The sequence below is a fragment of the Amborella trichopoda genome, chromosome 5, assembly GCF_054954075.1.
Source record: "Amborella trichopoda isolate Santa Cruz 75 chromosome 5, AtrichopodaSantaCruz75HAP2 v2.0, whole genome shotgun sequence".
Taxonomy (NCBI): Eukaryota; Viridiplantae; Streptophyta; class Magnoliopsida; order Amborellales; family Amborellaceae; genus Amborella; species Amborella trichopoda.
In genome coordinates this window covers 4496873-4511173 of record NC_142340.1, presented here as the reverse complement: position 1 = coordinate 4511173, position 14301 = coordinate 4496873, and the positions used below count along the sequence as shown (strand labels likewise).

At 35.0% G+C, this 14301-nt stretch overlaps 1 protein-coding gene across 1 annotated transcript; it reads left to right on the top strand.

Annotated features, from left to right (window-relative positions):
• The first annotated feature begins 4899 nt into the window (after positions 1-4899).
• LOC18443442 (uncharacterized) lies at positions 4900-12387 on the top strand. The gene is made up of 4 exons (XM_011628447.3): positions 4900-5173; positions 10162-10272; positions 10461-11448; positions 11918-12387. Exons 1-4 carry the CDS (start codon positions 5012-5014, stop codon positions 12160-12162), a joined length of 1506 nt encoding a protein of 501 aa, XP_011626749.1. The 5' UTR covers positions 4900-5011; the 3' UTR covers positions 12163-12387.
• The last annotated feature ends 1914 nt before the right edge of the window (positions 12388-14301 follow it).

Here is a 14301-nt window from a genome sequence, read left to right as displayed (position 1 = left end):
TTCCATGTTTTTAAAAGAAATATTAACTTTATGATAACATTTGGGTTTATCAAAACCCAAATCGAACAATAATTTATCACGAAATTATGGGGTTTTTAGGGTTCTTCGTTTATCCAAAAAAAATCGGCCAATCTCTTCCTTTCTCTCTTATTTATCCACGAAATTGATCGATTATGGTTCTTTTTCAATATATTGAAGCTATCTATAAAAGCCCTATGTTGATTCTCGTATTTATTCAATTTAATCACCTTAAATTTAAGGTTTAGGGTTATACACACCATTTTTCTTTTTTCCTGCTTATTTCTACACCAAATCAGAAGATTTTTTGTTTGTTTTAAAGCTTTTGAAATCAACTTCTAGAGCTCTATACAGATCAGTGGTTTTTTTTCACCATTATGGACTGATTTAGTGCATCAAAGAGATAACATCGTTACTTTGTGAAAAAATCGCCAATTCTATTATTTCTCTCTAATCACTCCATAATTTTTTTATGGTTTTTAGTTTATTATGAAGCTTTTGAAATCATCTTCAAAGCCCTATACAAATTCGTGGTTTTTTTACTCCAATATTGAATGATTTCGTGCAACATAGAGCTAACATCGATGAACAATAAAAAACTTGTAATTATGGAGGTAATATTGATTATTATTATTAATCAACAATAGTGTTTTGATTATTATTATTATTTTAAGATAATGAAATAACTTGAAAACCCCTATATTGCTTTGTGTTTTTTTGCTTCAATACCGATTGATTTATTGCATCATATAATGAACCGTGTAAAATCTAATATTTTTCTCTAATTTATCAACAATAATGTTTATTATTATTATTATTTTAATTAGAAAAATTATTAAAATTAGTCATATTTACTTAATTTCAAAAATAAATGTCACTTTTACTAGTGTGTGCATGCATTTTTGTCAATTCTGGGGTTTTTAGAATTAACAAGATGTAAGAATTGTTTTTTTATGAGTTAAGATAAAAGGAGTTCCAAAAAAAAATGTAGCGCCCCCAATCTAACTCAAGGATTCTTATAGACTCACTAGACGTAATATTTTATTTTAAAGAGAGTTATGGAAAAAAGAGCTCCAAAATAAATCCGCCATTAATAAATATAGAGTTAGAAAATATATTTTTTAAGAGAGTTATGGAAAAAAGAATTCTAAAATAAAGCCAAGACATTAATAAAAATAGAGTTAAAACACAAATGCAAGCCATTAAGAAATATAGAGTAAAAAACATATTTTTTAAAAAATTTATGGAAAAAAAAAACTCCCAAATAAATCCATCCACTGAGAAAAATAGAAATGGAACTTCACAACCCATTTGGAGGTAATGACCACAAGTATTAACCCGTAATGTTTATTTGCTCAGGGGATTGGATCCCACGTCCTGATGGGGTACACGACTTGCGCAGGCATACTACCACAATGGAAGCTGCCCCTCATTATATATAACTAAATTTTGTATGTTGTTTTTTGTTTAAAAAAAAAAGGACCTTGACTCGGCCGAGTACATCATCTTGGCCAGGCCCGAGTATCTTGGCCGAGTCGATATTTTGAACTTTGTTTTGGACTATGAAGTAATTTTTTTGCTAAATATATAAATTTTTTTGCTAAATAAATTATATCTTGTCTCATAAAAATTAAATCGACAATGCAATTCCCAAGAAGTTGGAGTGGCTAGAGTGATCACTACATAGATTTGAAGTCACCTAAGTCATCAACTTATAAACACCAATTATACTAGAAGTTCATATTATTAGATATATTACTTTAGTGAAGAAAACCATTAAATAGGTATAATTACAAATAAACTAATATAGTTGGGGGAAGTGTGCTATACTCCCATGGTGTATACTGTGGACTAAATTGGCATTGACAGTCCATTGCTCTGAAACTATGTAGATATCGGAGGGCGGACCCACTATAGTAAATTTCCACCACCGAGCATCACTAATGGATGGTAGGTGCCTGCCTCTTCCATGTACTACAAACTACACTGTATATGTTATCGTTTCCATTTATACGTATTTTTGCTACACATTAGATCTTGAGCTGTAATTTCATAGTTTGAATTTTGAAATAGTATTCCAATTTTTGGGTCATTTTTTCTTAATGTTTTGAATGAATGGTGCCTTGGATGTGTACAATAAACTATTATATACTGCCCAGCATAACCACTGAACTCCAATTTGGTATTGAAATAAAAGGAAAGAAAAAGAAGTTCTCATTCCATAATCATCAAATGCTAGTTTCCATTTCAAAACATGATGTACTGATTAAAGAGGTAGAACTAGTGCCACAACAATCTCTATGTCCGCTTACTCGATTCGGGCCGTTCTCTCTTCCTAACCAAATGAAAAAAGAATAAAAAGAAAAGCTCTTTTTCCCATCCCAGGGAGCATAGTGATTGAAATCTCTCAGGTATCTGGTCTGCCTATTCTAGCCCTTATGGAACCACAGTAGTTAGTGTTTGGGGCCTGTTTGGGTGGGGCATATAACTTGCTGCACCAAACAGCTCTCATTACCTTTATGAATCAGCACTTTTTTGCAGTTTTGCCTCCACTGCGAATAATCAACAATATCCATAAATTTGGGGCTGATATATTTGAAATGTGGCCCCACTTTATGCGCCAAATTCGGCATAAAGTGGGGCCACATTTCAAATATAAGGCATAATGAGAATGCATTCCTTTTCTCAGCTTCACCTTTTATCTTTGATGAAAAATGTCGATTGCCCCCCACAACCAATCGGAGAGGAAGTATCGTCTCCCTTCCCTAGTACTCGAGTGTAAATCAAACAGTGCTCCTCAAGCTGCTCTACAATTAGGGAACCTCTGTTTCATCCTCTGTTAAACAACATGACTCAGTACCATTGGATTTTCTCCACCTTTACGTGGTGCCTCATCACAAAAGAAAAACAGTTCAGTGGGGATACTCAGGAAGCTGTTAGAAAATTTCGAACAATTAAAGAGTACCTGACAAAGTCGATGATAATAAAATTTTGTAAATTAATAAACATGGTCTCAACTCTCAAGCATTCCGAATTGGCAATAGGACTAGGAAAAGAGGAGTGCATAAGTCAAGAATGAACTGAGAAATGTCGATGATGACAAACTTCTGACAAAGTCGATGATAATAAAATTTTATAAATTAATAAACACGGTCTCAACTCTCAAGCATTCCGAATTGGCAATAGGACTAGGAAAAGAGGAGTGCATAAGTCAAGAATGAACTGAGAAATGTTGATGATGACAAACTTAAGTTTCATGAGACCTATAGATTATTTGAGTTTAGTTGCCATTGTCTAAGAAATTGTGTATGAACTGAAACCTTCACAGGACAAAGATGTGAATTAGAGCTTGATTTTTATCAAGTTATAGACTAAATAAGCCCAAACAAAGAGACATGCTTGATATATTAGGATTATCTGAATATTACAAAAGGTCCATCTAAACATGGCCAAGTTGATTTTGTTAGTGTTTTGTGGTTCAAAACACTTGTGGTGATAGTAAATGGTAAAAGCATATAAAAAAGACTATTTATTTTTAGTATAAAGAGATCACAGTCACATTTTTCTATCATGTTTTAAATTGGGAGGTTGTAACTATGTCATTGACCAAACTCAACATTAAAAAGAAAAATTCTCAAACTTCGTGACACACCCCAAGCCATCTACTTTAGCATCTAATGGCTAGGAGCGATTATGATCTCCTTATAATTAAGATAAATGGCCTCATCATTTATAATCTCATATTAAATTTGTTAGTGACAAATTTATTTTAAAATTATTATTATCATTAAAAAAATTATCAAGGTTATCCTTAAGCAAAGGATAAATATGTCATTTGAAACTAGTTTTCGGCATTCGATGTCAAACAACTATGTCATATTTTAATTTGTATTAGGTACTTGCTCAGCCCTGGGTTGACCTATGGATGGCATGGGAACAATGCTTGTGCACCTCTATGTATGCCAATGAGAGAAAGCCCACCTCCCTTAGGTCAATAGATGTTATTCATCTGAAGTTCAAACATCTATAGTGTTATTCGTGCTATATTTGATTTGAGATTCTCAAGGAAAAGCTAAATTCAATGGCTCAAATGTTTCTTTCGAAACAAATATCATTTGTAGTTTTTATTTATTTTTATTGTTTACACATTAATGATCTCCATGTTATGGATTGTATGTTTCTTTAAAAATCAGGGTCAAAATCTCTTTCAAAAATAGATTATTAAGGGGGCCGCATTTCTACATATGAGTCCGATGACTCATAGAAACTGCCCATTAGAAAAATACGAAAAAAAAAAAATCCTCGATAAAAAATAAAAAAAATTAGAACTATTTTTAAATTAAAGAAAGGGATCTGTATCATAATTTTGTTATAAGCTTTCCCAGGCTAAATGGGATTTAGCAAGCGAGGACATATACTATGTTCCTCCAGGAGCATAGTGTACTCTTACTCCCTCAATCATAAGACTTACTTGGGAGGATTTTCTCAATCTGAAATTTTGAGAAACTACTTAAAGAATTATGTGAAATTTTGAGAAACTACTTAAAGAATTATTAGATGATTATTCTTAGAAAACAATATCAAAATTTGAGCTTTAGAGTACTTAGATCTCACCATCTAATATGGAGACCTTATATTTTTAGTGCAAAGAGAGTACAATTATATATATATATATATATATATTTTTTTTTTAATTGAGGTCGATCTATGGATTGAGGAGGTTATGTACCTAAAATTAATTCTAAGTGGGATTTTACTGGAGCGAGTAAATGGACATTGTACTCCAGCGGGAGTAGAATTATCCCTTGGCTTAGCAAAACGAAGGTTGAGGGTGTACGCGAAAATTCAAGTTTTTAGTTGGGATATAATAATATGATTACCACGCCGAGCCATTTCAAACTATCAGGACGGGGAAGGAGATCCGTTGGGCTCTCTCTTTCCTCTCTTCCTCTCTTAATGCAGGAGGTCCATTAGTCTTTTTCTCTCTCTAAAAATGCCGAAGACAAGCAGGGGGAAGTCGGGTCGGAAGCCATTATCAGATATCTCCAACTCGAGAAAGCCGTCAAAGACAGTGAATAAGGCTGTTAAAGATGACAATGCCTGTTTTGATCGCCTTGTCTCTGCCCATTCTGACCTATCCAAACTCATCAGTGAAGTAAACCCTAGATCCCCCATCTTTTTGTTTTTCTTTTCCTTCTTCTTGGATTGAAAAAATGGAAGTTTGAGAGGATTAAATTTTTCTACTTTGTACTACATTTTTCTTCGAGAACATGAAAATCTTATCTTGATGTTTGTATTATGAATTTATGATACCATGTACGGGGTCATATACTTTCAGCATAGAAATTTCAATAATAAAGTTAAGAATCTAGGTTTTATTTTGAATTCATGAAAGATTGGGTTATTCTAACATTAGGTTTACTGAGAACTGTGCAGATTGAATTATCCTTTTTGCTATTCTCTGTTCTTTCTGTTTCAATTTCCTTTATTTGAAATAAAAACTGGCTTCCATTGTACAAATTTTAGGGGTTTCTTCCTTGTATGATAGCGGGTTCTCTTTCATCGATGGAAATTAATCTTGTGAGGCTTCTGATAGACTGTTACACATTTATATAAATGGCTTGTGTGCCATTTATATTGTGATTTTTGTATGACAATCTGATATTTTTGCATGACAATTGAACTGCATTAGTGCTCTAAAGTGCATTTAGCTTTAAAGTTTAACGCATTGAAGAAATGGTTAGTGAATGCTAATAACTACAACTGTGACAACCTGATGGGATCAATGAAACTAGAAATGTAATAATCTGCGTATACATTTGATATGCTCGCGTGTGTTAGGAATGATATTTTGTTGTTCATTGTCTTCAATTTTTTCTTTTTCAATGGATGTTTGTGATTGCAAGGTTCCAACAGTTAAAAATCCAGGTTTCTCGTTTTTTCTGTTGAGTGGTTAGGCAAGGATTTGAACAATGGAACTTAATAGTGAAGCTGTTAGTTAACCAGTTTCAAAAAAAATGGTGAGGCTGTTAGAGTTCGTAATCACTAAGCCAACTGTTTTAAGTCATTTGGGAAGTCTATTGGTTTGGAGGAACCTTATGTTTTGATGCAGTGAAGAAAAAATAATAATAATAATAATAATTTTTATTATTATTAGGATTTTTTAGTTTATCTTTTAAATTAGGAGGTGCGTAGGGATAGGTGGGGATTGAGTTTGTACGTGAGTTAATATTTATGGATTGGTTGGTTAGTTTAGGAATGTAAATAGGATAAGGTTAAATTTAGGAATTTAATAGGATAAGGTTAAATATGGTTAGTTTAGGAGTATAAATAGGATAAGCTGATAAGGTTAGATCAAAGGGGGTTTATCTTTTCAACAATAGCTTTGGGTAAAATGTGGGGGTTTATCTTTTCAACAATGGGTAAAACGTGGGTGACACATGAATTTAAGAGAGAGAAGATAGGGATGAGAAAAAATAGGTTAAGGAGATAAAATAGGAAAGTCAATTATTTATTTTATTTTCTTTTTTTTGGTCTATGTAAAGGGACGTTTCCCTTCATTGTAAAGAAGTAAATGAGTTAATAAAATTTGGTCTCATGAAGAGATTATTTTGGGGTGGATTCCCTTGCAGATCTTGAGAGAGGGTATATTCGATCAACCTTTATTTTATTTTTTTGGTTTTTATTCTCTCCCTACATCAATTGGTATCAGAGCAAGTCAGATCCAGAGCAAGTTAGGTCCAGAGTTTACAGTGCCACCAAAAGCGAATCAAGCTAATCCAGCTCCAGCTATGGATGATCGTTGGGGATCAATTCTAACTAAAGCCTTAGAGGATTTTCGAACTGAAGTACCTGAGATGAATCAGGAGATGAATCAGAGGACGCAACACATAGAGGATTTTCGAACTGAAGTATGTGAGATGAATCAGGAGATGAATCAAAGGATGCAACGGTTGGATCAAAGGTTGCAGCGGTTTGAGAATAATCTTCCTCGCGAAGAAGGTACTGGCAACCACATTAATCTTGCATAAGGAATTCCACGACAAAACCAGGGTGTTGATTTCGAGCGTAACGAAGATTACAGGTTAGGTCCGCGTCCTATAGAGCGACTACGAGAAGATTATAGGCCAGATTCACGTCCTATAGAACGACCACGAGATTTTGGTATTAAAGTCGACCTCCCAGAATTTCATGGTAAGCTCCACATCGAAGGCTTTATTGATTGGTTAAGTGCAATTGAAAATTATTTTGAATGGAGTGAATTGCCAGAGGAACGTAAGGTTAAACTTGTTGCTACCAAGCTCTGTGGGTATGTTGTGGCCTGGTGGGAACAAGTTCAACAATCCCGACTTCGTAGTGGAAAAAGAAAAATTACTGATTGGCAAAAGATGAAAAAGAAATTGAAAGAAAATTTTCTTCATGCGGATCATGAGCAAATTTTCTTTCAAGAACTCCAAAATCTTCAACATAATGAAAAAAAGTAGAAAATTATACCAGTTAGTTTTATCGATAGTTGCTCGAAATAACCTCCAAGAGACGGAAAGATAAAAGATTGCTCGATATGTAAATGGCCTTCAACCTGCCATTAGGGATGAGGTTTTTCTACATCGCCCATGGACTTTAAGTGAAGCTTTTCAACTTGCTTTACGAGTAGAAACGAAATACCAAGGGACTATCGACAAACGCTTTTACCCCCAGAAGGAGGTTTTACGTCAACCAAAATTTAATGAAGAAAAAAAAGATAATACAAAGTTTATGTGTTATCGATACAACGAACCAGGACATCATTCGTTTGAATGCCCAAAAAAGAAGATGGATGTACACTTGACTAAAGAATAGGAAGAAGTTCCAGAAGATCACATTCAACAAATAGACCCCCATGGTGATGAAGAAGGAGATCCGCTTTGAATCGAGCTCGAGGTCGAGCTTTTCCCAACCTCGGGAGAATGATGCAGTGAAGAAATAATAATAATAATAATTTTTATTATTATTAGGATTTTTTAGTTTATCTTTTAAATTAGGAGGTGCGCAGGGATAGGTGGGCATTGAGTTTGTACGTGAGTTGATATTTATAGATTGGGTTAGTTAGTTTAGGAATGTAAATAGGATAAGGTTAAATTTAAGAATTAAGTAGGATTAGATTAATTGTGGTTAGTTTAGGAGTATAAATAGGATAAGGTTAGATCTAAGGGGTTTATCTTTTCAATAATAGCTTTGGGAAAAACGTGGGGGTTTATCTTTTCAACAATGGGTAAAACGTGGGTGGCACGTGAATTTAAGAGAGAAAAGATAGAGATGATAGAAAATAGGTTAAGGGAGATAAAATAGGAAAGTCAGTTGTTTATCTTCTTTTCTTTTTTTTTTAGTCTATTTAAAGGGACGTTTCCCTTCATTGTAAAGAAGTGAATGAGTTAATAAAATTTGGTCTCGTCAAGAGATTATTTTGGAGTGGATTCCCTTGCAGACCTTAAGAGAGGGTATATTCTCTCAACCTTTCTTTTATTTTTCTGGTTTTTATTTTCTCCCTGCATCATGTTTGAAAATTGGTGCTGAAATATTAAAATAAATATGAGTGATTATATAGAGAGGTCAACAAGATGTCTTTGCAAATTCTAAGAGTTTGAAAGACAAAGGACTTTTCTTAGTCATTGGTCTCAGTTCATAGCAGACCTTAGCATGTGATACATTTTGTATTAGTTCGTTTGATATTTTCTCCACTTGAAGTTGTAATCTCGTATTTGTTTGTCAAACATGTTTAATCATCGTCATTCCTCTTAGCCATTGGTCTCAGTCCTTGTAGGCCATGTGATAGTTTTCTATTAGTTTGTATATTATTGTCTACCTTCGAAGTTGTAACTTCTCATTCATTTGATAAACTTGTCTGATCATCTTCATTCCTTTTAATTGTTGTCTATTGCTATGGAGAATCTCTTTTCGTCTTGTTTCCTTTAAACTGTTATATTGGGTTTGTAATTTTGTATAACCTCATAGGCAATATATTGTTTTCATGCATAGGGAGGTGCCTGTTTTTCTATTTTGTGTGTTAATAAACATTGATCAAGTGAAACATGTGCGGTGAATAAACAATCTGATGCAGCACTTAGCACAACATCCCTTTTATATTAAAATATATATGTTTTTATTATGTTATATTGGTTCAATTATTTAAATAGGGGGAGCATTTCGTAGGGCTGCAGTTTTATAAATCTGCATCCCAAATCTTGCTTCAAAATGTAGTTTTGGTGCCGGAAAACCTGCAAATAGGTCATCTCCACCTCAATGATATCTGGGAAAAATGAAATGTGTATATATATATATATATATTTGAAGCCTTAAAATGGTTCATCTTGCAACATGTTTTCTGGACTATCCAATTCAAGTCTTCATAGATTAGTAAAATATGCATCCCTTTTGGATCTTCAAATTTCACAGTTAGAAGCAGAAATAGATTTGCTAGGTATCACAAGGGTTTTTGGTGACAAAACCGTATTTTTCCCCACCTGGAGGTGGGGGTGTTTTCAAGTTGTGGTTTAATCAAATTTTGTGAAGCTGTAGCCCTATGAAAACCACCTCTTAAATATTGAGTAGAATTAGATAAAAACACCGGCCTTGTGTTGAAAATATGAGAAGCCTTTAATTGGTAATTTAGCCACCATTCTAGGTTCAGGACCTGTTTACATTGCCTTTATTTAGCAATAGTGAGCTAATAGATATTATTGTGTCCACTTTGTGACCTGCAAAGTATATTATAAAACATCAACTTTCCTAACTGCATATTCATTTGTTACTAGCTATTAGTCTTGCATTGCCAGAAAAGCGGGACACATTCAAAATAATAAAAACTTGAGATCCAACTAGGAAAAATAGAATTACAAATTGAAAATGAAATCTTTTCTAGAATATAAGAGTGATCTGGACATTTTATGTGATAGGATATTGCTATAGTCATTTAAACTTGAACCTCAATTTGGTTATTTCCAGAAACAGAAAAAAAGTTTGAATCGTTATACTTTACTGATAAAAGTCATGTGGGGAAGTATCGGGTTTCTATGTACTTCTAATTGCAAGTAATACCTAGAAGAATCATACCATCAAGCAATCAATCAGAAGTCCAGTAACATAGAATTATGGTGCATTGTACAGATTGATGCACTTGTAATGCGTGCCTACAAACTCAAACAAATGCACAAATTGGGGAACCATGAAGTGGAGTCCTTTATCAATGTCTTATCAAATGCGCATTCATCCTTGCAGGTAGTTGATCTCTCTCTCTCTCTCTCTCTCTCTCTCTCTCATGCGCGCACTATATCTCTCTTGCTTTCGCTTTTCCTTATGAATTAGTTAATGTAAGGTAAGCACTTGCATTTTCTGCAGACAATTTCCTAATTCTTTTGTATATTTATCTGCAACATTGATGGGGTTCTTTGGTTCTTGGAAAATAGCCATGGCTTCCCAGATTCCAGCAAGCATTGACAAGGCAACCATCAAAAATTGGCACTCAAGAGAACCAAACTCCACCAAAGGAAACTGTCTCTATGACAAATGAAGACAGAAGGGTTTTGGCCCAATGTCCATTGGATGTTGGTTTGGGCTCTTCTCTTTCTCCCTCTCCACTGGTCTCCTGGCAAGCTGAGTGTAAGATTGATAATGGAAGGCAACTGTTTTTGCTCACACCTTTGCCAAAATCCAAACCACCTTCAATGAAGCCCCTTGCTTCATATGTATCTCACATCAAGTGCTCTCAAGTAACTGACTGCTCTTTGACTTCCCTCAAGAGCTCCAAAGTAACAGATTCTTCTTTCTCTCCCTCCAAGAGCTCTAAAATAACCGATTCTTCGCATTGTGCTCCTGAATCGTCTCCATTATCACCTCCTGCTATCCAGGGCCAGAATGATTGTTTGCAAACAGTAAATAACAATCTTTCTAGAAATAAAAACGCTGTTTATGGAAGGAACAAAGAGGTAGATAGTTATCAGAAACTGAGCACCCCATATTATCTTGTGACCCCTTGTTTGAAAACCTCACCCCCAAAGACATGCTTGATTTTGAACCATATTCCTGAGTCTTCTCATGAAGAAAACAACATTTCATCAGGGCCTACACCAGTGCCTGTTAAATTTCTGCAATTTGATGAGTTCCCATCCATGGAAGACTCGGATGAAGAGGTTTCAAGGGGCTTGATGGCCAAGTATCCAGAGCTCTTTGGCTTTCAGGCTTTCAATAAGACAGAAAATGAGAGGAAAGAACTTGAATCTCCTGATTGGGCCATGTCTCCCCCAAAAACCTGTGTTTTGATGATGCCAGCATTTGAGAAATTATCGGTTCATGAGGGTGCTAACAACTCGGTTCGATCACATTGTGTGAAAAGTAGGTTATCAAAGTGTCAAGTTTTGGGGAGAAAAGTGGATGCCTGTGGCAGAAGCGAAAAAAGTAAGGAATTGTATAACCTTGATATCCCTTACATCCCAGCCCGATGTTTCTGAAGTTCTTTTCCTCTTTTAACTTTTTTGTAGCTGTAATGTTGTGATGCTATATCTGTAACAACCCACATACCCTGGGTGCTGAACACCTACTCTCTCATGTCTCTCTCTCTCTCTTTCTCTCTCTCTCTGAGCAAGAAGGAGAGGGTGGTAGACACTTTATGTATTTAGCAACCAGATGTGTTTAGCCCCATAGAGAGAGAGTGAGGCGGAACTTTGTTTCTCTTTGTGTTTCTTCATCTTTTGTAGGTCTCTGTCTCTTGTACTTGGGAGAGAAGCTCTCTGTCTCTCGTACTTTGGAGAGAGTGAGAAATTCTTACTATTTGTCTATCGATCATTCATCTTTTACGCGTCTCTCTCTCTCTCTCTCTCTCTCTGTGTTCCTGTTTCATCATCTTTTGTAATTCTTTGTTCTGCAGAGCTTCATATGGCAAGTCCAATGGTGATGGAATGCACTCCCATATGGAAAGGTTCTCAAGCCACACCATGCATGGGCAAGGCACCAGGTGAGCAAACGCTTAAGAGAGAACTGTGGACTAAATTTGAGGAAGTCTCTGCAAATTTACCTCGTTCCTTTGCTCCTGCCGGCTGCGACTCAACAAGAAGAGGATTCCTTCATAGACTGGAAGAAGAGATCTACTCAGAGTCTAGAGAGAAGATATAACAAGCTTTAACGTAAGACACTGATTTGTGCATATGGTTTCAAGTTCCTAAAAGAACCTCCTTTTCTCTCCCCCATAGCCCTCTCAAAATGTATACTTTCGATTCTCAAAATCAGTTGGCACCATTTTTGTCTTGAATTTGAAGCGTCTTGAATTGATATCTTCTGAAGACATTCTCAATGTGAAAATTTAATATATGACGAGGCATAATACATATTCGTGTGAAAGGGACGTCCTGAAAAAGTTGATCATTTCGAAAACGTTATGAGATTGCAACTAATTGCCACTGGTTTTGGGGCAAGAGAGATATGGGTGACCTTTGTAGTCATATTGTATGGAAGGGCAAGAGAGATGATGGGTACTATTTGTAGTCATATTTGCATGCATAGTTTTTGTATGGCATTGACACTCACAGGGTTTGGGGCAAGAGAGGCATGCCACTGGTTTTGGGGCAAGAGAGATGATGGGTACTATTTGTAGTTATGTTGTATGGACATTTGTATGGTCTTTGTATGGCGTAGTCTCTCTTTTGCACGCACACAGGAGCGCATGCATACAGACTACCTGATTTCATCAGTGCCTTATCACTTTCATACGAACCTTTTAAATTGTATATGATTGCTGCATAAAATAATGCCCCTATGAAGAAAAGGCAGGAAACTCTCAAAATCTATTTACAATCAGCTCTACCCTTTGTGCAAATCATCTTTTCTGAGTTATCCAATGTTCATTATTCTCTGGGTTATTATTCTCTCAGTACGAGCGAATGTAACCATTCTTCACTCAGAGCTCGCTGATTTCATTTGGATCGGGGAGCTAATAAGTAAACGATTGCTCTCCCGAGCACCATCTAATTGCATTCAACAAATCACCTTCCAACAAATACAGTCCTGCTAAGATATTTTTTTTGTGCAAAAATTCATTTGCAAGTCTGTGGGCCTTTTTGCCGTCGTCGTAGAAATGGACAGTCTTGTATGTAATTTTTCCTTTCCTGTATTCTCATATTGTGTTGAGTGGTAGAGGTAGAGTCAGTGTTTCAAAATCTGGATCGAGGTGGATCGTTCACCTCATAGATTCGGGGTTGGATCACTAGGTCGGCGGTCCGGATCGGTCTGAATCGAATTGGTGGTCTTGAAAAATATTTAAAATTAATAAAATAAAATCAAAATCAAAATCAAAATAGAAAGTTACGGGGTACGGATTTAAGAGAGACCTAAGAAAATATGAGTTTTTTTACAAAAAAGGAAAAAAATGTAGAGAAAGATGGATGCTACAATATTGCCACAATCTACTTCTCAATTAGTGTAACAATGTCATACTAGCCCAAGACTCACAACCAAATATATATATTTTTTAACATCAACACAACATTTCCATTCAATCAAAAAAGAGTTACAAACTACAAGATTTACAAGAAGTAAAGAAGATGAAATATTAGAAAAAATTGACTAGCAGGGAAGTGGAGTTTGCTCCTGAAATATTAGAAAAAATTGACTAGCAGGGAAGTGGAGTTTGCTCCTCCTTTGGCTAAGGTATTTGCCTCCTCATTCACGTCACGAAAGCAATAATGCAAATTGGCGTTGATAGAAGAAAGGAAAAAGTTTATATAAGGATGCAACCTTATAATGTAGAACTACGGATGCACCTCAAAAATCCATCGGAAAAGGTAGTTTTAATGTTGAAAAACCCTTTGATTGATCATATCAATATCGAGATGTATGACCATGAAAAATAAAAAGATTTTAAGTCTAAAAAATAGTGCATTTTACAACATATTATCTACACCGTCCATTTTCAAGATTTTCACATGTTTATAGATCTACTTGATTTTAACCATTTTTTAAAATTAAAATTTTATAATTAGATATAAAAATAGATTTTGAGATAATCCTAAGAACATTTTACATCAAAATTATATACCATGATAAAATTTGCAGGTGCACCTTACTCTACAACTACATATGCATATGTCCAACTGCACCTTGGAAGAAATGATGTTCCTAATCTCCTGAAATAATACTCTAAGGCTCTATGGAATATTGAATTCTTTATGGCTCCAAGGTATGACATTTGTCGAATCTCCTTCAATAATCTTTTGCCCTTCCCACCATTAAAGAAGTTTTAAACTCTCCAGGAGACAT

Bases quoted from the DNA above. Each gene is read 5' to 3' on its own strand.
- LOC18443442 (XM_011628447.3), top strand. From the start codon at position 5,012: ATGCCGAAGACAAGCAGGGGGAAGTCGGGTCGGAAGCCATTATCAGAT. The intron at 5,174-10,161 runs GTAAACCCTAGA...TGCATTGTACAG, and splicing joins TATCCAAACTCATCAGTGAA to ATTGATGCACTTGTAATGCG. The intron at 10,273-10,460 runs GTAGTTGATCTC...CTTGGAAAATAG, and splicing joins ATGCGCATTCATCCTTGCAG to CCATGGCTTCCCAGATTCCA.